The sequence below is a fragment of the Ranitomeya variabilis genome, chromosome 1 (assembly GCF_051348905.1).
Source record: "Ranitomeya variabilis isolate aRanVar5 chromosome 1, aRanVar5.hap1, whole genome shotgun sequence".
NCBI lineage: Eukaryota > Metazoa > Chordata > Amphibia > Anura > Dendrobatidae > Ranitomeya > Ranitomeya variabilis.
The window spans coordinates 112,538,822-112,562,309 of NC_135232.1; the positions used below are offsets into that span (position 1 = coordinate 112,538,822).

Genomic DNA, 23,488 nt, shown 5'->3' on the forward strand with positions numbered 1-23,488 from the left:
GGGCGGGGCTACACACAGCTCAGCATTCTTAGGCTGCGTGCCCACAGTCCAGAACAGCAGCACTTTGGACGCAGCTCACCTGCGCTGCATCCAAAACGCTGCATTTTCCATGAAACCCCATCCACTTTGCTTCTATAGAAATCCCATGCCCACTGTGCGTCTATTTAAGGTTGTGTAAACTCACCTGCGGGCTAGTCTCCGCTGCGGATTTTGACCACTAAATATCATGATTAGTGATGAGCGAGTGTGCTCATTACTCGAGTTTTGCAAGCATGCTCAGGTGGTCTCCGAGTATCTTGGGTGTGCTCCTAGATTATGTTTGTGTCCCCGCAGCTGCACGATTTGTGGCTGCTAGACAGCCTGAATACATGTGGGGATTCCCTAACAAACAGGCAATCCCTGCATGCATTCAGGCTGTCTAACAGCCGCAAATCATGCAGCTGCGGAAACACAAACATAATTTCCGAGCACACCCAAGATACTCGGAGTTTACCTGAGCATGCTCGGAAAACTAGAGTAACGAGCACACTCGCTCATCACTAATCATGATAAGAGGTGAATTCGCATGTACTGATAAACATGTGCGGCAATTAAAAACAGCGTTTTGGGTGCAACAAAAATACGTTGCATCCAAAACGTTGCGATTCCCGATCGTAGGGACGTAGCCTTAGGTGACTGATTCCAGAAATGTGTCTCTTACTGGGTTGCCTCCTGTCATTTTGATACAGTGTCTTTGCCCCTACATTATGATGCTCTCAGATTACCTAGCAATACAGGTTACCGTCACATACAGGCCACCATACTTATGTCACACGTTTTTCACAGATCCACTACAATTACTAACATAGGAAACTATTTGGCCTTTTGTTATTAAATTGTTCATGTAAAAACCACATGCCAATGCGGATTGTATACGGATGACCATATGGATGAAAAATTTTGCATACATTCGCTTGATCTAAACCCAAGGCTGGCTTCACACAAACGGCATTCATGGATGCGTACAGACCGGTAGTTATAGACAGGCACCAGGTCTCCTGGTCCAAAGTTGTCCCAGTATCATCAGGAGTCTATGAACATGTCAAAATTCCGGTCAGGAGACCCGCTGTCAGACCGTGCTCAGACTGAGAATGTCACATGTATGAAGCCAACATAACTAAGTTTACAAACAGATGGGGAAGGCACTCTAGACACAGGGAACACCCAAATGACACCCATAGGGAAGGCACTCTACACACAGGGAACACCCAAATGATACCCCATAGGGAAGGCACTGTACACACAGGGAACACCTAAATGACACCCGTGGGGAAGGCACTGTACACACAGGGAACACCCAAATGACACCACTGGGGAAGGCACTCTACACACAGGGAACACCCAAATGACACCACTGGGGAAGGCACTGTACACACAGGGAACACCCAAATGACACCACTGGGGAAGGCACTCTACACACAGGGAACACCCAAATGACACCCCTAGGGAAGGCACTCAACACACAGGGAACACCCAAATGACACCTCTAGGGAAGGCACTGTACACACAGGGAACACCCAAATGACACCTCTAGGGAAGGCACTGTACACACAGGGAACACCCAAATGACACCTCTAGGGAAGGCACTGTACACACAGGGAACACCCAAATGACACCACTGGGGAAGGCACTCTACACACAGGGAACACCCAAATGACACCACTGGGGAAGGCACTCTACACACAGGGAACACCCAAATGACACCTCTAGGGAAGGCACTGTACACACAGGGAACACCCAAATGACACCTCTAGGGAAGGCACTGTACACACAGGGAACACCCAAATGACACCTCTAGGGAAGGCACTGTACACACAGGGAACACCCAAATGACACCACTGGGGAAGGCACTCTACACACAGGGAACACCCAAATGACACCACTGGGGAAGGCACTGTACACACAGGGAACACCCAAATGACACCACTGGGGAAGGCACTCTACACACAGGGAACACCCAAATGACACCCCTAGGGAAGGCACTCAACACACAGGGAACACCCAAATGACACCTCTAGGGAAGGCACTGTACACACAGGGAACACCCAAATGACACCTCTAGGGAAGGCACTGTACACACAGGGAACACCCAAATTACAGCTCATCACGGGTCCTGGCATCTGGGCCAGCTTACTCTTCTTTGCAGTTCCATTAATTTCACTGGAGGAAAAAGTCAAAAAATGCACGCAACAAAAAACCTAGGACATTCAGGGCAAAATACTCAGAGGCATAAGACAAACACATGGAAATAACTGAGTTTTTAACAGAATAGCCATTACATTAGTTAACAGAAGGAAATCCTAAATCTATGAGTCTGCAAAAGTATAATCTGAATTTTGTTTGGTTTCATGCTGGGCCTTGCTGGTTGCATTACACCGCCGGGTACAACTGCCAAACACTCACAAGCAATCTGCACCACGAGCATGGAGTAAACCTATACATGCAGCGGCTTCTGTGCATCATTTCAGTACATTAATGCTGTGGATTTCCCCTCCTCATTGTGATGGGTGAAATGCAAGAAGTTTTGGAAGAGCCCACTCATATGTGCTGTATTTCACAAGTAACTGCAGAATCCACACCAATCATTATGCCACATGTGAACGCGCGTAAAGGTTCTGAGAAATAGTAAGTGGCACAAGAAGGAATAAGTACATGCACGGATACAACAAAGATTTAATATATATCCACTACACTAATTAATAAACTTCTGCTTTCATATCAGTTTTTTAATAGGATGTCATCTGCATTTCTGTGAAAAATCAGCGAGCAGAAACCAAGTCCATCATCACATGATGGGAAATGACACGATTCTCCAAACTACAGACTGCTGTAGGAAATCACTAGTCAGGCAACTTTTCAAGTGCAACTCAATGTAAATACGACCGCTATATACTACCATCTATATAAGCGTCACCAAAGACCTGCTCTAAAGAGATGGAGGAATCAGACAGACATCACATGTGCTACCCAGTTACAAATACACTACAATGCCACAATGAGCTCCCCCCAGGCTCCAGCACAATGTTACGGGGGTCCCCATATCTATACAGAGGATAACAGAACTTTGTAGGTTTGCTTCTACCTTGCTTGGCTGTTCTCCTGTGAATTCTCATTTTGGGAAAAGACGGCCAGGAGTAATTAAAAGGAGAGTCTGAATCAGAATCCATTTTTTCCTGTGTGCAAGGAAGGAAGCCGGATCAGTCAGGAGAGGAGACAACTTGGACCCCGGAGCGTCTCCGAAACACACAAGATGATGGAAAATCGAGGAATGAAGAAAGCTGGATCAAATTGCCCTCTCTGCCCAGGGGAGGGACGGGCTGTAAACTGTTTGCTCTCTTCAGGCGCTCAGGCATGTAGACAGATCAGCCTGTAAATATTAAATTAGATGAGGGAATGCAGGGGGAAAACATGAAGCAAAGCCGGAGCTGCATCATGGTCCAGAGCTCTCCCAGAGGTCAGCTGGTGCCAATGAATCATTAACTCACCTCCTCATTTCTATGCTAATGGAAACTGCCCAAACTGAGGCAGAGGTTTGTCGAGTGCACTTGAAGTAAATAAGAGGGGACACAAAGCGTGCAAAGACCCCCAAGAGCCGAGCGTTTCCAGACCTCCGAAAAAAAATCTCAGCGTGCAGTAGTTTCTTCTGTAAATCGAATGAGACTCAGCCAATTAAGTCTATGGGCAAGTAAAAACTTCAGGTGCTATACAGAGCCACAGCACAGCATCCGGTTTTAATGGACTCATTACAATCCTGTAACATAGGAGACTATAAATGGTCCTGTAAGGCCGGGTGCCCTCGATCAGGGACTTTGGACGCAGTGAATATACGGCGCGTCCAAAGCTCTGCCATCTATTCAACGCAGGTAAATCCGCATGTGATCACTGAACCGTGAGGATTTACAGCGTTCAATACATGCCTAAAATAATTTCTTGGTAGACCGCCACATGACATGGAGGCAGCGGTCATTCCACCGGCAAGGCAGTAAATGACAGGAAGGTCTTATGTTCATTGCGGATTTTGCTGCGGATCTGCAGCGTTTCCCATGCGTTTACAGTACAATGTAAACCTATGGAAAACAAAATCCGCAGTGCCCATGCTGCGGAAAAAAACGTGCGGAAACGCAGCTGTTTACATTCCGCAGGATGTCAATTCTTTGTGCGGATTCCGCAGAGATTTACACCTGCTCTACAATAGGAATCCGCAAGTGTAAAACCGCAGTGGAATCCGCACAAAAACCGCAGGAAATCCACAGGTAAAACGCAGTGCCTTTTACCTGCTGTTTTCACAAATCCGCTGCGGAAAAATCTGCAGACATCAAAAAGACGTGTGCACATACCCTTATTGTCAGGAGGAGGTCCTGTTCTTATTTTAAGTGATCTCAGTTCAATTCCCCTATATAGTAGAGCAGTGCAAAAGGCGTCCACCAAATGGTAAAAATGTCTCATACACTAGACGATTAGTGGGAACAGGAACGTTTCCAACTAACGGCTCATTCAGACGTCCATGTAAATGGGTCAGAGCACATACCGGCGGCCGTAGATCTCCGGACCGGAGCAGGACGGCTTCATATATTTCTATGAGGCTCTCACGCCTGAGTTGGAAAAGCTGTGGCCAGCCTGAACCTGGACCGATTTGAGCAGACATCTGAATAAGCCCTAAAGGTAAGACGTGAAGAAGCATCTGTGGCACAGCTGAAAAACCATTAGTGTCCGGGAGCTGCGGCATTTTTGTCCTTTGTTAAATAGACGCACAAATTTTGCAGCAGGACAGACGTTTGTTTCACCCAAAACTATTACAATCAACTGCGCAGTTTTGCAGGTGAAATCGTTGTTCTCCTCCAAGATAAAAAGTGTCCATTGACTAATCAATTGAAAAAAAAAAAATTTGCATCCGCCACTGTTTTCAGACGAGCAATTTCCGTCCCAAGTAGCCTTACCATAATAATACTTGCACTTTGATATTGATTGAACAGAAATGGGATAATAGCACTTTGTCATTACTAACTGAAAAAAATATTCTAAGGAAATCAAGATGGCTGCACTTCTTGCTAAGATTTTTGCATAAATACAATATTTCTGCAAGTTAAAGACAAAAAAAAATATTAGGGTAATCCAGTATCAAAAACACCCAACATAGAAAAAAAAAACAAAAAAAAAACTTACCATAAGGAAACAGCCTTACCAAAACCTGTCAGATGATAAATGCACTAGCAGGATGCAGCAGGCCCCCACAATAAAGGCAGGGGCAGCACAGGGGCAAACTACTGATGGAAACAGCCACCCACACATCTACCAAATTATGGAATCATTGGCTGCCTAGTAGAAAAAATGCACACTAAAGGTTTGAGTAGAATGTCAGTCCACAGGTATGTGTGCAGGTATGTGTGATGCAAAGTGTCCAACTTACAGCCTATTAATGACGCCCTTGTATTAACAGGCGGGCTGCCCAGCACTATATATATGCACCCCACAGGGACAGATGCCCCACTACACCCAGCCAACAAAAAGGGCCTGGTTGCATCCTGCAAAAAATGATAAAAAGTGCAATAAAAGATGTAAAAAATAATGCATATAATAAATACATTAAATTAGGTATTGGTTGATATTTTGGCCAAAAATAGATAAGCTCGCAATTCAACGTCAAGGGTCCTCATACTTGGAAGTCCTAACACTAATTTCAAAAACACCTAACATAGAAAAATTAAGAAAAACTTACCATAAGGAAACAGCCTTACCAAAACCTGTCAGATGATAAATGCACTAGGAGGATGCAGCAGGCCCTCGGACACTTTGCACCACACATACCTGTGTGACTGACGTTCTACTCAAGCCTCATTTGCAGCCAGCCCCTCCATGATCTGGTAGGTGTGGGTGGCTGTTTATATCAGTAGTTTGCACCTGTGCTGCCCCTGCCTTTATTGTGGGGGCCTGCTGCATCCTGCTAGTGCATTTATCATCTGACAGGTTTTGGTAAGGCTGTTTCCTTATGGTATGTAATCTACTATCAGCAAGTAATGTTATATTTTGCATCATTGAAATCTTCCAATTATCCTCCATGTATCGATTCTTCATCGTTTTCAACATCTATTGTTGCAGTTATTCAATTGGAAACATCATTGTTTATTCTCAGGGATAAAAAAAGAAAAATCTGTCCAGGTCATGATATGGACACCCAGGGGCAGGACTCAGCTCCTACACACATACTGTAACTCATATGTATGTACACATGGGACATTTTTCTCGCAGCATTTTACAGCAAAATGAATGACATTTTAAAAAATGCGTATTTTATTTTGAAGCTTTTGAGAAGACATCCACTCTTTCAGCCTTTTTTCTATATTTTTTTACCCATTACAATTAATTAAATACAAAAGCATCGTAAAGTACAGTGTTTTCCAGTAGTCACTGCGATTTTCATGCAAAAAAAAATTTCCGCAAAACTTTTATGCGTGTGCCTTAACGAGCCACACAAAAAAGGTTTAGAGTGAATCTGTCAGCTGCTATTTGACACCTGATCTGAGAGCAGCATGATGTAGGGACCCTGATGTCACTTACTGGGCTGCTTAGTGTAGGTTTGTTAACTTTTGACTGATAAAACAATGATTTTATCACTAGAGGACTAGTAAACATGCAGATAGGTAGTCCTCCATATTCATTAGCTCTGCATAGCTCCGCCCCCACCACTCATTGGCAGCTTTCTGCCTATGCACAGTGGGCACAGAAAGCAGCCAATCAGTGGTGTGGGCGGGGCTATACAGAGCTCAGCATCCAGAAAACTGGGAGATCTGCAGCTGATAAAACAGTGATTTTATCAAAATGACAGCAAGCAACCTAGAAAGTGTCCTCGATTCAAGCGATGTGTATGCACCCCAACATTAAGCTGCTATTAGATGGATAGCAGAAAACTGGTAGCAGATTCCCTTTAAAGAACGAAAGATCCTACTGAATGAGAGCAAGAAGAGGTTTTGGTACCAAAAGTATATTTATTGGGAACAGGTCATTGTAGAAAATAAAATATAAAGTTTATTTTGACCTAAAAAAAAGTTTGACCTAAAAAAACATCCTCATACCTGAAAATACAAAAATGATCTCACATTTATCTTAAGCGTTAATTCCAGCATTCAGAAGGAAACCTCTGTTTGTCCTGCACATTTCCAGTCATCGTTCTGGCTTAAGAGGAGGATTGTCAGAGATTTAACAAGTCTGGCACCATTAAAAGCTGCGAAGGAACCTCATATAAAGGGAGCAGCGAGTGATTTACAAGAAGCCCACCATTCTTACGCTGTATCCCAGAACAACTCTGTGCACTCAAGCCTCCAGCGAGAACCTTGCCCTGCACCACCAGTGAATTCACAGCAGACAATATGGTCTCACATCTCCTCGAGAGGTCTCGGAGCCATGCAGCCAGCCATAATGAAAAATAATCCAGGATGTGAATAAGCCGAGCCTCAATGAAGATCTCCTATCTCCCAACTACTGAGGTTTCTCTATATCCACAGAAGAGGGCTGAGCACGGATCAATGGAAGTGTCAGATCTGGAGAACGAGGATATCCGAGCCCGTCACCAATCTGCACTTCACCTCCATTACTACAAATGTGAGGTCCAGCACTTCTGCCTAAAATCCCTTCCTTCTTCCAGAGCGTTTCAGCTTCTGCAAAGCACTAAAAGGGTTTCTGACGGTGACATAATGAAATATTCAGGCAATCCTCCAGCTCCGGTGGATGCACAGCCCTTTGGCATGACTTTGCAAATTGCAATAATTACATTTTTATGAAAAGGTCACATTACGCAAATTGCAAAAGTAGCACAACAGGTTTAAAAGGCCTATATGTGATCATCAGAATTTGCAACATTGTATTGTATAGAAACAGCACCACCCTTGTCTATGGATTGTGCCCAGTGTTGCATTTTATCCAGGTTAGGCCTAAGGCTACTTTCACACATCAGGTTTTCAGTGTCAGGCTAAATCTGGTGAATGTTGGAAAAACTGGATCCGGCACAGATTTGGAAAAATCCCACGTTATTTTTTGGGAATGGATCCCCCTATTTGAATGAACGGTAAAGGCTACGCAGACAGCCGTGAGCTCATACTTATAGCCTGGGAAGCTTCATGGATATTGGCCTCTTCCCAGAATTATACCACCACCTCTCAGCTGTCTGCTTTCCCTCAGCTGGCTATTAAAAATACGGGGGAACCCACTCCATTTCGTTTTTCATTTATTTCTTTAGTAGCTTAATACATGTAAAGTAAGCTACACACGCACAGCACTAATTATATAGCTGACACATTTCTTACTATCATCTATCCATCTCTGTATAGAAGATTATTTTATTAGATAGAAAACAAAACTAAAATGACAGAATTACAGTATGTAAAATGTCATACAGATGCTAGGTGAGGAAAAAACGCATGACACTCGCCTGACAAACTCCAACTTTTCTCAGCTACTTTATGATGTGAGCGAACCCTTAACAGAGTGATTTCACAAACATAATTTATGATGCATGTCTGATCTTTTGAGGTTCAACTGCTAAGGCTACCCCTGTCACAGGGACAGCGGAGTATGGCGCATATACAACCACCGGTCACTTCTATGGTTACACATGTACCCAACAAATCCCACAGCCATGAATGGAGTCCTGGTCACGAGCGTCCACTACAGATCTGTTCACAGGGGATGTGGCAGCCCCACTCTCTGGGTTGGCGCAGGTCACAGCAGTGGGACAGGTGAAAATCTTGTTGACAGGTTATAAATGTTTTTCGTGATATACAGAACAATTCTACTACTTTTTCTCTTTCCAAGGGAAATGTTTTTACTCTTTTTCAGAGCTTGTCTGGCAGGGATTAGAAGTACGTAATGTTTTTTGGGGGTATGTTTTTTTCTTTTTTGCTGTCTGGTTAACATAAAAGTGACACGAATGCCTTTTTACATTACATCAGACTTTCAGTAATCGACAATAGACTTTTTTTTTTTACATTCTTCCAAATATTTTAAGAATGACCTCAGCAATTCTGCCAGAACCACTACAGTGGAAGAAAATGTATGAGTAATGCCTGGAAAGAATGTCTCCCCCAAAGCAAAAACAGGTAAATATATAACTCTGGATTAATCAATAATCTTTCTCCAAATAGCTGAGAAAGGCAGGAACAAATGGGAAACGGATACATTTCTCTTCAGAAGTGAAAGGTGTACAACTTAAAAAAGACAAGCCAGCACTAGGCTATGAGCACATGTTGAGTAGATTTGTCTGCAGCCAAAAACCTGATTAAATCTGCATTGTTTTAATGTGTTTTTTTTATATAGTTTTTTTTTCATATTCCTTTAATGGGTGAAAAACGCTGAACAAATTTACATGCTGAAGATTTTTTTTTAAAAAATGCTTTGATGGTTCAAATCTGCAAAGAAAAAATAAGCAACGTGTGCACAAGATTCTAGAAATCTCACTCAATTGCTGGTGCTATAAAACACTGCATTTTTTTTCCGTGGTAAGAATAGCACAACAAAAAAGCAGCATGTGAATAAGGCCTTATAATGCCCAACTGCACAGAAAGCATTCTCCACCTTCTTTCTTACATGGCACTTCTGCTACAGATGAGGTCACCGAGACATTCTATACAGAAATATTCTTTTTAGCATCAGTATCCCAGTGGATTTCGTTTCCTATATCCAGTAGCACAATTACAGGGAGGAGACATTCCAGCAGATAAAAGATTTCCTGCGCTGTACTAGAACAATGAGTAAAAATGAGATGCAGTTAGGCTACGTTCACATTAGCGGCGGGCGCCGCAGCGGCGGGCGCCGCAGCGGCGCCGCATGCGTCATGCGCCCCTATATTTAACATGGGGGCGCATGGACATGCGTCGCACTTGCGTTTTGCGCCGCATGCGTCGCTGCGGCGCCCGCGTCCAGGCGCAGAGGACGCAGCAAGTTGCATTTTTGCTGCGTCCAAAATCAATTAAAAAAAGGACGCATGCGGCGCAAAACGCAGCGTTGTGCATGCGTTTTGCTGCGTTTTTGTTTGCGTTGTGCGCTGCGCGCCGACGCTGCGGCGCACAACGCAAATGTGAACGTAGCCTTACACCGATTCATCATCTTCTGAGAACAAGAACGGACCTCAAGAACGGTCAATGACTACGTTGGCCAAACAAGACAAACTGGACGTGAGGAACTTAACCAGTACAGAAATGCTGCATGTCACCCCAAATATTCCGATCTCCAATTTGACCCAATTCTAGGAAAGGTTTGGCTAACATTTTGGGCTTCGTTCACACCTCTGTTTGCAGATTCTATTATTTTTACCAGAAGACCTCATTTTATTTCCCTTGTAAAATGATGGACATCTACGAGACATTCTAAAACAAAAAAGGTCTCTTCCTGCAGGTCTCTATCATGATGGGTCCAACTTGAAAACGAATTTTGTTTATTTTTTTGTTTGTTTCTAGAGTTGAGCAACAAGATTCACAGGATTGGGCAAGTTGGCAGTCTGTGGCCCCTGTGCCAGAGGAATGGGAACCGCCTACTGCGTGTAACCTCCCCGATAGCTTTTATGTCATGTGTGCACCTTGCTGCACAGTAATGACATCATGGAGGCCACTAATCAGAAGAGGCCACAGGGGCGCTGATAAAAAAGTAGGACGTTTGAAGGACTCTAACCCGGCAGCAACAAGCTACCGATGTAGCTGCTGGACAGGGAATGCACAAATCTTTCTGCTCAACTTTATTTAATACAGCACAGAAAAAAAATAAACGTAACAATGCTCCTGAATCCAGACTTACTACTTGCATTTATGGAAATATAGAAAAACAACAAAAAAGGAATTGACATGAAGGAACAGCTGCGGGTACTTTTTTCCCTGTAAAGATGGGTTTTCACCACCCAACTTGAACACTAATGACCTGTCTAGATGGGCCGACCGCATCCCACATGAGCACAGAACTTTCTGTAGTAGGTCGTTGTTTGTGCACAGACTGCCAACGTTCTCGACAGCACAGGTACGGTTTACACAGGACAAAAATGTGCTGCCAAAAATGAAAATCTTATAAGTAAATCCAAAAGAAAATCCGAGAAACGAGTGCTTTGCCCATCCGTTGGGTCGCCGGCAGCATGTTTACAAGGCATCATTATCAGGAATCTCCTCAGAGCGCTCGTTCCCAATAATCATGTAGTGTACATACTCCTTTATGCTACCAGCACAGTGCAGGAACCGTCCTGACTCTTCTGTTCTAATCCTGCCCCAATCCTTTCTTTCTGCTGCTAACAGACATGGCCAGGCACATGGTGAAACCCAACACATGCGCCATACACTGGGGAATCAGTCTGTGAAGAGCCGAACTCCGATTTGGGCACGGCGTCACAGACGTGATGTGCAGCCACCATTCTCATCTGCTCGGTGTCCAAGGAATTTTGGAAAGGGAATATTAACAATTACCATCATAATAAACTATAGAAGGAACTATGATGAAAAACAGGAAATAGATGGGGATTGTATAGACGGATAGACTTCCTCGCTGTATTGGATCTCCAAAGATGTAAAAGATAACAGTATTTCTGTAGGAAACAAAATGACAGATTAAACAAAAAGAAAAGGACAATCGAGAAGGGAAATCCTGGAGAAATTTAGTTGTAGAGGATACTGCCGGTGCTAGTAATGCACTCACCACATTTGACCTATCTTAACTATTAATATGGGCATACAGGTTATAGACTCCTGAAAACAGTCCTCCCTGTGTGTCTCATATCAGATGTGTTATTTTTGAGAAATCATCGTTTATCACTTTATATCAAAGACCTCTTCCCGGCTCCGGGGGGGTTGGTGTTTGGAGAAAACTCTGCCTCCAGAGCTTGTACATGAAGGGGGACTTACCAGTGTGAGACAAGTAACCAACACAGTAGAAATGAAATTTGTCTTCTTGCAAACACATTTTTGTCTATCAGCTTTGCTGTATTACAACAATATTACAGCCCTGTCTGCCTGTGAGCTACAAATTGAAGGTGAGAGGAACCTGCAGATGTGTCAGTTATCAGGAAAGCGGCCATTACACATCACACTGGTAACTATTACACATCACTCTGATAACACTGGTAACCATGTCACATCACAATGGTAACACTAGTAACCATTATACATCACTCTGGTAACACCCGTATCCATTACACATCACACTGGTATCCATTACACATCACACTGGTAACCATTACATATCACACATCACAGTGGTAACACCTCCTATCTAAAACAAGCTCTGGAGGCAGAGTTATCTTCCAGGCAGAGTCCTCCCCAGAGCCTGAGGTCATTCATATAACGTGATAAAAGATAATTTCTCAGCAACATGTCGCCTGATATGAGACACACAGGGAGGACTGTTTTCACGAGTCTAAAGCCTGCATGCCCATATTAAGTTTAGATATGTCAAATGTGGTGACAGATTCCCTTTAAGTAACTGTCCAGTAATCAAAATCGATATATACAAGTCAGTGCCTTGAAGTGATAGTGACTTTTTCCCCTAGTGCATGTTGCTTGACTGCTTTATAGAGGATGTATATTAGGGAAGAGCGGTTACCTGTGACTATAGCGTAGCTGCAGTACCTACATGGAGAGTAAGGCCCCTTTCACACATCAGTTGTTTGCCGTCAGTCACAATCCGTTGGCTCGACGGATCCGTCACAGATTGTGAAAAACTGATGTGACGGATTTGTTTTTTGGACGGATCCGACTAGCGGATCTGTCTAATTGGATCGGAGTGTTCATTTGACGGATCCGGCACCATAGGCTTCCATTCTAGGAAACGACGGACGGTGACGGATCCGTCACTGTCCTTTTCTTCGACGTAGACAAAAATTATTACTAAGCCCGTCGTCTCTGGCTGCCTGACAAACAATTTTCAACAGATCCGGCGAACGACGGATGAAACATGAGGTCGCAATCTGTCGCTAATGCAAGTCTATGAGAAAAAAAACCGGATCCAGCGGCATCAGTCGCCGGATCCGTTTTTTTCAAAATTCGACAAATTGCGACTGATGGCAAAAAACTGATGTGTGAAAGGGGCCTTAGGTAGTCAGACTCACATCACACCTCCTGCCATGACTGGTCCTGGTTTTTGCATTCCTCCCCTCCACAACAGCTCTGCCTCCTTTGATTGGCTGCTGTGTTTGGAGACAATCCCACCACAGACTTTTACGGCAAGGACAGAATTGATACAGCCGTACGAGGGTTTATTCATTATTGAACAAGCTGTAGTTTTGAATGAAAGCATTAATTTCACCATATAAAAAAACCCTGAAAAAATTCTAAGTAATATGAAATAATGAAGAAAAAAAAATGCCATCATATATTAGCTGTAGTTCTTATGGCATTCATTATGCTGTAATAATCCCCTACCCACTATTACATTATCTATCTATATAATCTTCTAAGGGTCACTTCCGTCTATTTGTCTGTCACGGAAATCCCGCGTCGCTGATTGGTCGCGGCAGGCTGGCTTTACTACGTGGGCTGTGCTATATACTACGAGGCTGTACAGTATACTACGTGGCTGTGCAATATACTACGTGGGCTGTGTTATATACGTGGGCTGTGTTATATACTACGTGGGCTGTGCTATATATTACGTGGGCTGTGTTATATACTATGTGGGCTGTGCTATATACTACGTGAGCTGTGCTATATACTACTATACATATTCTAGAATACCCGATGAGTTAGAATCGGGCCACCATCTACTGGAGGCATAATATGGCTGAGCTATATATTTCACAATACAATGCATTCATTAAAGAAACACTGCTCCCATCACAGTTTTTATCATATTAATATATTTCAATCATCATATCAGGGGTGGACATACCATTGATGCAGTCTGTGCGGACCCACAGGGGCCCATTAGGTAAGAGGGGGCCCATTCCAACCTCCAAAGCAGGTGCAATCTTGCATTTTTAGGATCTTTTGGGCTACAAAGGACCCATATATTGTTTTTGCACAGGGGCCCTTTTCTCTCTGCGTTTACCAGTGCATCATATTATATAACACTGTGTACTTACAATTGCTCAGTTTGCCTTTCTACCCAGATAATTTTGCTCTTTCTGTAGAACATATGTTACATTCAATTTAGGTTTACAATACCCATAATAGCCATTAGGAAAAACATATGAACATAAAGTATGTAAAATGCAGCTCTTCCACTTCTGGTCGAGTCTCACACAATGTTATGGGTATCGAGTAATTTTCCCTGAGAAAGTCAGAACTTGCGGATATCAATAATGATAGTTTAGCAAACGGCCCTTGTAAATCCTGAGACTTATAAAGTGTTTAGCTTTCTTTCTCACAGTGGAACTTTAGCTTCCTTGCAATGTTAAAACATTTCCTTGAATTTATTTGACAGAGGTCACAATGACATTCAAATAGTTCAATCTAGCAGAGTAGTCAAGGCTAATTAGGAAATACTTTCAGGACAGTTTGTTCTCCCTCCATTGTATATGTTACAAGGCTAATAAAGAAATCAGGCTATGTTCACACTGCTGCTAGACGTCTTTTCAGGAACCTCAGTCGGCAGTCCTGTCTTTCACCTTTGACAGCAAAAATAGCACAGCATGCCATCTTATTCTAGCTGTCACAAAGAGGTGAACCTTGAAAGAACCGCATGGGAAAATGGGGACCACGGGGTACCGCTTGGATCCGTCATACTAACTCACTATGCACATGCAAAGACTTTCGTACTCCAGCCATCTTTCCTAATCGCAGACCTTTGGAAGACTTTCTGTTTGAACTAAAGGTGGATAAATGCTAAAAGACAAATCAGACAATCATCCGGATTTTATGCTAAATGTATTTAAATGTAATCTCTCAGTAGGATCATCCCTCCTAAGCCGTCTATATAGGCCTATAGGTCATAAAAAGTTTAATTAAATTATATTTTGATATCTGCGATCAGATATCTCATTCCTGAGAAATCCACATTTTTCTTGATATGCAAATGAGCTGCTAAGATCTATGGGCGAGACATAGATCTCCCAGAGAATCTGCCTCCATCCAGAGTATATTTAACATTACCAGAGCATGCATAAGTCATTGTGAAGACAGGGTGAGGAGGTGATCCTGTGTTATCTGCGGTTTATAAAGCTGTTAGGCAAGGCAAATCACTGTAATCATGTCTGTAATGATAACGAGACTGCTGAAAAGTAATCTGTTCAAAACAAAGCATTGAGCCACTCTGGGAGATCTCAAGTGCACAGTTCATGCTAGCCAGCCCAGGAATTTACAGGACCTGGAGGCTTTTTTACCAAGAAGAGTGCGCAGCTTTACCATCTGAGAAAATAAAGAACCTCATCCACAACTACCACAAAAGACTTCAAGCTGTCATTGATGTTAGAGGGGGAAATATACGGTGTTAAGAAATGGGGTATGTGAACTTTTAATCAGGGTCATTTGGATGTTTTGGGTTGTCATTATGATTTAAAAAGAGAAAACAGTAGTTTGACAATAAATGGCTTCACCCAACCACTAACCATGAGTGGAGAAAAAGTTTTGGTGTAATCAAACATATTCTCTGAAAAAAAGCCAAGAAAGCAAAAATTCTGCCGGGGTATGCAAACTTTTGAGCACAACTGTATGAACTGCATGCTTCCCGTAGACAAGACTGTACCAACTACATTAATACAAATTTCATAAAAATCTACACTCCTCAAAATTGGAATCACAACACCAAGAAGGAAAAGTGGAGGAGCTCTGGAAATCACAGGATGCATAGATATGATTACGATATGCTAATAAAGGAAAAAAATGGAAACTACATTTTTCAAAACATCTCGATATATTATTCGGTATGGAGTATGAGAACTGTTGGAGGAATGTTCTGCTACACTGAATGCATGTAAATCATCAAGCTCCACTGCTGGCGAACAAGAACGTCCCAGATGTACTCTATGGGAGACAAATCAAAGCTTGGCAACTTGTAGCTTGATGTTGGGGTGTCAAAACACGGCTCCTAGAACATTTTGGAAACATGGCCTGAACCACTGGTTCCACCACCAAATCAATATAATGCCGAGCTGGTACTATACCTGAAATGAAGACTAGAGGGGCCTGGCTACTGTATATTATGCCACCTCACATTGACGCATCTTGAAGCTCAAGAGCCCCAATGCAAATCTCCAACACGGCCTCCAACTATTACGGGGCTCTAATAATAATGGTCTTCTTGTACAGGACAAAGGGGACCTTTGGGCTCCTTAGGCTCCCCAACCCTTACACACACTGTAGTTACCGTATTTTTTGGATTATAAGACGCACTTTTGTTCCCCTAAATTTTTTGGGAAAGTGGAGGGTGCATCTTACAATCCGAATGTGTGCTGTAGAGGAGGGAGGGCGGCTCTGGAGTGGTGTCAGGGGGCTGGGGTATTCTGGCTGCAGAGACAGCGGGAGGTCCTGTGCTCCCGCTCATTAGCCTCATGTAATATTCACTGCACCCGCTGTCCATCACCTCGGTGCTGAAGCCGCGCCAAGTTGGTTGACAGGGGAGCGGCGCATATTACATGTGCCTGCACTCCTCCCCCTCCCATCATGAATATGCCCCCCCAATCACTCTATATGCCCCCCTGCTGGCACACACATGATAAAATAACGAACACTTAACTCACCTTCCGAGGATGGCTCCGTGCTCCCAGCTCCTCAGTTGTGCTTCCTGGTCATCCAATCATGTGAACTGGGCACACAGTGGGGCATATAGAGAGGGGGGTCATGTGCGTGCCAGCAGGGGGCATATAGTGAGCGGGGGGCCATGTGCATGCCAGCAAGGGGGGCATATAGTGAGCTGGGGGGGGGGCATATCCAGGATGGGATGGGGGCTATGTGTCAGCATAAGGGGGCAATGTGCCAATGTACCAGCAGCACAGGGGGGCAATGTACCAGCACAAGGGGGCTATGTGCCAGAGGGGGCAATGTGCCATTGTGCCAGCACAAGGGGGCAGTGTGCCAGAACAATACACAGTTTGGCTTTATCTTTCCATTTGGATCTATTTCCCCTTGCATTTTCCCTTCTGACTTCTAATTAATCCCCTCCTGTGTCTGTGACACCCACCCTATAAACACCCGAAATCTTGCTCACCTCAAATCCGTGCCCATGACGCCCACCCCCCTGCACCCTCTCTCTGGATCACTATGGAATGTCCGCTTCATCTGCAATAAACTCCACGTGATTCACGACCTCTTTACCTCTCGAAATCTTTTCTTTCTGGGCATCACCGAAACATGGCTGACACCCTCTGACACAGCCTCCCCTGCTGCACTATGTTACGGTGGCCTCCACTTCACCCACACTCCTCGCCCTGGCAACAAACATGGTGGAGGAGTGGGTCTTCTCCTTTCTTCCAACTGTACCTTTACCCAATCCCACCTCTACCCTCCCTTATCCTCCCCTCTTTTGAAGTCCACTCTGTCCGCATCTACTCCCCCTACAACCTCCAAATGGCCGTCATATACCGACCTCCAGGCCCGACCACTGCCTTTATTGACCAATTCTCCACCTGGCTCCTTCACTTTCTCTCTGCTGACATTCCCACCATCATCATGGGTGACTTTAATATCCCCATTGACACCCACCAGTCAGCAGCCTCCAAACTCCTGTCCCTTACTTCATCCTTTGGACTTACTCAGTGGTCCTCCTCAGCCACCCACACAGACGGACATACATTAGACCTGGTCTTCACCCGTTTATGCTCCCTATCTAACTTCACTACCTCCCCTCTCCCTCTATCTGACCACCATCTACTCACTTTCTCATCCCTGTCCTCTTCACCTGTCACCCACGTCCAGCGCCATGCGCACCCACGCAGGAACCTCGCACACCTAGACACCCACACACTCTCTGACTCTATCCTACCACTGTCCTCTATATCCTCATTCCACGACACAGACACTGCCACTGCTTTCTACAATGCCACTCTTGCATCAGCTATTGACACGGTTGCCCCTGTCATGCATAGCAGAGCGTGACGAACCAATAGACAACCCTGGCACAATAGCATCACTAAAAAGCTTCGGCAAGTATCGAGATTTGCAGAACGGCGTTGGAAGAAAACGCACTCACAAGATGACTTCAGTGCACTCAAACAAGCAACACTGGCATTCAAATCAGCTCTCACCTCTGCAAAACAGGCCTACTTCACAGCCCTTGTATCTTCCTTATCCCACAACCCCAAACAGTTGTTCAACACTTTTAACTCCCTCCTCCGCCCACCACTGCCGCCTCCGAGTTCCCTAATCGTTGCCAAGGACTTTGCCACGCACTTCAAAAATAAGATAGACCAAACAAGGCAAGTCTTTGTTGTCCAACCACCACAACCCCTTTCTGTGAGAGACCAATGCCCAAACCCCATAACTTCACTCTCCAAAATCTCTGAAGAGGAGCTTGCTCATCTTCTCTCCAAATCACACCTCACCACTTGTGCACTTGACCCCATCCCATCCCACCTCCTCCCCAACCTCACCACCACACTAATCCCATCCCTAACCCATCTCTTCAACCTTTCACTAACTTCTGGTACCTTCCCCTCTGCCTTCAAACAAGCCACAATCACACCTATCCTCAAAAAGCCATCCCTTGACCCAAGCGCTATGTCCAGCTATCGCCCCATATCATTGCTCCCATTTGCATCCAAACTCCTTGAGCAGCACGTCCATGCTGAACTTTCCTCTCACTTTGCATCTAACTCTCTCTTCGACAACTTACAATCTGGCTTCCGTACCCACCATTCCACTGAGACTGCCCTAACCAAAATTACTAACGACTTATTTACAGCCAAAGCTAACAGACAATTCTCTATACTCCTCCTCCTAGACCTGTCGTCTGCCTTCGACACAGTTGACCACTGCCTCCTACTACAGATCCTCTCTTCCTTTGGGGTCAAAGACATTGCCCTATCTTGGATCTCCTCATACCTTGCCAACCGCACATTTAGCGTTCCCTACTCCCATACTACCTCTTCATCTCGCCCCCTCTCTGTTGGTGTCCCTCAAGGCTCTGTCCTAGGACCCTTACTCTTCTCAATCTATACACTCGGCCTGGGACAACTCATAAGGTCCTATGGCTTCCAGTACCATCTATATGCCGATGACACTCAGATCAACCTCTCTGGCCCAGATGTCACCTCTCTGATCTCCAGAATCCCAGGGTGTCTATCAGCCATATCCTCCTTCTACTCCTCTCGCTTCCTCAAGCTCAATGTGGACAAATCTGAACTAATTATCTTTCCTCCATCTCGCATATCTTCCCTACCTGATCTATCTATCAAAATAAATGAAATTACACTTTCCCCTGTGCCCAAAATCCGCTGCCTTGGAGTAATCCTTGACTCTGCCCTGTCCTTCAAACCGCACATCCAAGCTCTCGCCACCTCCTGTCGCCTCCAGCTCAAAAATATTTCCAGAATCTGCCCTTTCCTCAACCCACACTCTACCAAAATGCTCGTGCATGCCCTAATCATCTCCCGCCTCGACTACTGCAACATACTCCTCTGTGGCCTACCTTCTAACACTCTCGCACCCCTCCAGTCCATCCTTAACTCTGCTGCCCGACTAATTAATCTCTCTCCTCGCTACACTCCTGCTTCCCCTCTTTGCAAATCCCTTCACTGGCTCCCAATTTCTCAGCGTATCCAGTTTAAACTACTAACACTGACCTACAAAGCCATCCATAATCTTTCTCCTCCGTATATTTCCACACTAATCTCTCAATACCTTCCCTCACGTAATCTCTGGTCCTCCCAAGACCTCCTTCTCTCCTCCACACTTATTCGCTCCTCATCCAATCGCCTCCAAGACTTCTCCCGAATATCACCCATCCTCTGGAATTCAGTGCCCCAACACATCCGGTTATCCACTACTTTTGGATCCTTCAAAAGAAATCTGAAAACCCATCTCTTCAAAGAAGCTTACAGCCTGTAAAGACCACACAGCCACCTCAACACCATTGGAGCTACTGCAACCCCCGACCTACTGTCTCCTTCCCCATAATCCTGTAGAATGTAAGCCCGCAAGGGCAGGGTCCTCGCCCCTCTGTACCAGTCAGTCATTGTTAGTTTTGTTTACTGTAAGTGATATTTGTATTGTGTAACCCCTTCTCATGTACAGCACCATGGAATTAATGGTGCTATATAAATAAATAATAATAATAAATAATAATAATAATAGTAATGTGCCAGCAGCACAAGGGGGCAGTGTGCAAGCGGCACAGGGGGCCATGTGCCAGGATGGGGGTTATATAGATACCAGGATGAGGGACATATACAGTGCCTACAAGTAGTATTCAACCCCCTGCAGATTTAGCAGGTTTAACCCCTTCACCCCCAAGGGTGGTTTGCACGTTAATGACCGGGCCAATTTTTACAATTCTGACCACTGTCCCTTTATGAGGCTATAACTCTGGAACGCTTTGACGGATCTTGGCGATTCTGACATTGTTTTCTCGTGACATATTGTACTTCATGTTAGTGGTAAAATTTATTCGATATACCTTGCGTTTATTTGTGAAAAAAATGGAAATTTGGCGAAAATTTTGAAAATTTTGCAATTTTCCAACTTTGAATTTTTATGCCCTTAAATCACAGACATATGTCACGCAAAATACTTAATAAGTAACATTTCCCACATGTCTACTTTACATCAGTACAATTTTGGAACCAAAATTTTTTTTTGTGACGGAGTTATAAGGGTTAAAAGTTGACCAGCAATTTCTCATTTTTACAACACCATTTTTTTTTAGGGACCACATCTCATTTGAAGTCATTTTGAGGGGTCTATATGATAGAAAATACCCAAGTGTGACACCATTCTAAAAACTGCACCCCTCAAGGTGCTCAAAACCACATTCAAGAAGTTTATTAACCCTTCAGGTGTTTCACAGGAATTTTTGGAATGTTTAAATAAAAATGAACATTTAACTTTTTTTCACACAAAATTTATTTCAGCTCCAATTTGTTTTATTTTACCAAGGGTAACAGGAGAAAATGGACCCCCAAAGTTGTTGTACAATTTGTCCTGAGTACGCTGATACCCCATATGTGGGGGTAAACCACTGTTTGGGCGTATGGCAGAGCTCGGAAGGAAAGGAGCGCCATTTGACTTTTCAATGCAAAATTGACTGGAATTGAGATGGGACGCCATGTTGCGTTTGGAGAGCCCCTGATGTGCCTAAACACTGAAACCCCCTACAAGTGACACCATTTTGGAAAGTAGACCCCCTAAGGAACTTATCTTGATGTGTGGTGAGCACTTTGACCCACCAAGTGCTTCACAGAAGTTTATAATGCAGAGCCGTAAAAATAAAAAATCATATTGTTTCACAAAAATGATCTTTTCGCCCCCAATTTTTTATTTTCCCAAGGGTAAGAGAAGAAATTGGACCCCAAAAAATGTTGTGCAATTTGTCCTGAGTACGATGATACCCCATATGTGGGTGTAAACCATTGTTTGGGCGCATGGCAGAGCTTGGAAGGGAAGGAGCGCCATTTGACTTTTCAATGCAAAATTGACTGGAATTGAGATGGGACGCCATGTTGCGTTTGGAGAGCCCCTGATGTGCCTAAACATTGAAACTCCCTACAAGTGACACCATTTTGGAAAGTAGACCCCCTAAGGAACTTATCTAGATGTGTGGTGAGCACTTTGACCCACCAAGTGCTTCACAGAAGTTTATAATGCAGAGCCGTAAAAATAAAAAATCATATTTTTTCACAAAAATGATCTTTTCGCCCCCAATTTTTTATTTTCCCAAGGGTAAGAGAAGAAATTGGACCCCAAAAAATGTTGGCCAATTTGTCCTGAGTACGATGATACCCCATATGTGGGTGTAAACCATTGTTTGGGCGCATGGCAGAGCTTGGAAGGGAAGGAGCGCCATTTGACTTTTCAATGCAAAATTGACTGGAATTGAGATGGGACGCCATGTTGCGTTTGGAGAGCCCCTGATGTGCCTAAACATTGAAACTCCCTACAAGTGACACCATTTTGGAAAGTAGACCCCCTAAGGAACTTATCTAGATGTGTGGTGAGCACTTTGACCCACCAAGTGCTTCACAGAAGTTTATAATGCAGAGCCGTAAAAATAAAAAATCATATTTTTTCACAAAAATGATCTTTTTGCCCCCAATTTTTTATTTTCCCAAGGGTAAGAGAAGAAATTGGACCCCAAAAAATGTTGGCCAATTTGTCCTGAGTACGATGATACCCCATATGTGGGTGTAAACCATTGTTTGGGCGCATGGCAGAGCTTGGAAGGGAAGGAGCGCCATTTGACTTTTCAATGCAAAATTGACTGGAATTGAGATGGGACGCCATGTTGCGTTTGGAGAGCCCCTGATGTGCCTAAACATTGAAACTCCCTACAAGTGACACCATTTTGGAAAGTAGACCCCCTAAGGAACTTATCTAGATGTGTGGTGAGCACTTTGACCCACCAAGTGCTTCACAGAAGTTTATAATGCAGAGCCGTAAAAATAAAAAATCATATTTTTTCACAAAAATGATCTTTTCGCCCCCAATTTTTTATTTTCCCAAGGGTAAGAGAAGAAATTGGACCCCAAAAAATGTTGGCCAATTTGTCCTGAGTACGATGATACCCCATATGTGGGTGTAAACCATTGTTTGGGCGCATGGCAGAGCTTGGAAGGGAAGGAGCGCCATTTGACTTTTCAATGCAAAATTGACTGGAATTGAGATGGGACGCCATGTTGCGTTTGGAGAGCCCCTGATGTGCCTAAACATTGAAACTCCCTACAAGTGACACCATTTTGGAAAGTAGACCCCCTAAGGAACTTATCTAGATGTGTGGTGAGCACTTTGACCCACCAAGTGCTTCACAGAAGTTTATAATGCAGAGCCGTAAAAATAAAAAATCATATTTTTTCACAAAAATGATCTTTTCGCCCCCAATTTTTTATTTTCCCAAGGGTAAGAGAAGAAATTGGACCCCAAAAAATGTTGGCCAATTTGTCCTGAGTACGATGATACCCCATATGTGGGTGTAAACCATTGTTTGGGCGCATGGCAGAGCTTGGAAGGGAATGAGCGCCATTTGACTTTTCAATGCAAAATTGACTGGAATTGAGATGGGACGCCATGTTGCGTTTGGAGAGCCCCTGATGTGCCTAAACATTGAAACTCCCTACAAGTGACACCATTTTGGAAAGTAGACCCCCTAAGGATCTTATCTAGATGTGTTTTGAGAGCTTTGAACCCCCAAGTGTTTCACTACAGATTATAACGCAGAGCCGTGAAAATAATTTTTATTTTTTTTTCTCAAAAATGATTTTTTAGCACCCAGCTTTGTATTTTTACAAGGGTAACAGAAAAAATTGGACCCCAAAATTTGTTTTCCAATTTGTCCTGAGTACGCTGATACCCCATATGTGGGGGGGAACCACTGTTTGGGCGCATGACAGAGCTCGGAAGGGAAG

General features: G+C 44.0%; 1 protein-coding gene across 7 annotated transcripts in view; it reads right to left on the reverse strand.

The window, feature by feature from the left end:
• ARHGEF28 (Rho guanine nucleotide exchange factor 28) overlaps nt 1–23,488 on the reverse strand; it is a 272,157-nt gene that overhangs the window by 104,347 nt on the left and 144,322 nt on the right. The window contains exon 1 of one of the 7 annotated variants that reach the window (XM_077287702.1): nt 5,756–5,774. The exons of 4 other annotated variants lie outside the window; for them this stretch is intronic. Coding sequence is in view for 2 of the 3 variants with exons in the window: in XM_077287693.1 (XP_077143808.1) it covers nt 3,122–3,206 (85 nt within the window). In the remaining variant the exon portion in view is untranslated. Of the gene's footprint in view, nt 1–3,121; nt 3,306–5,755; nt 5,775–23,488 lie in introns of those variants that run through there. 2 more of the 7 variants (XM_077287693.1, XM_077287712.1) reach the window with 2 other exon arrangements.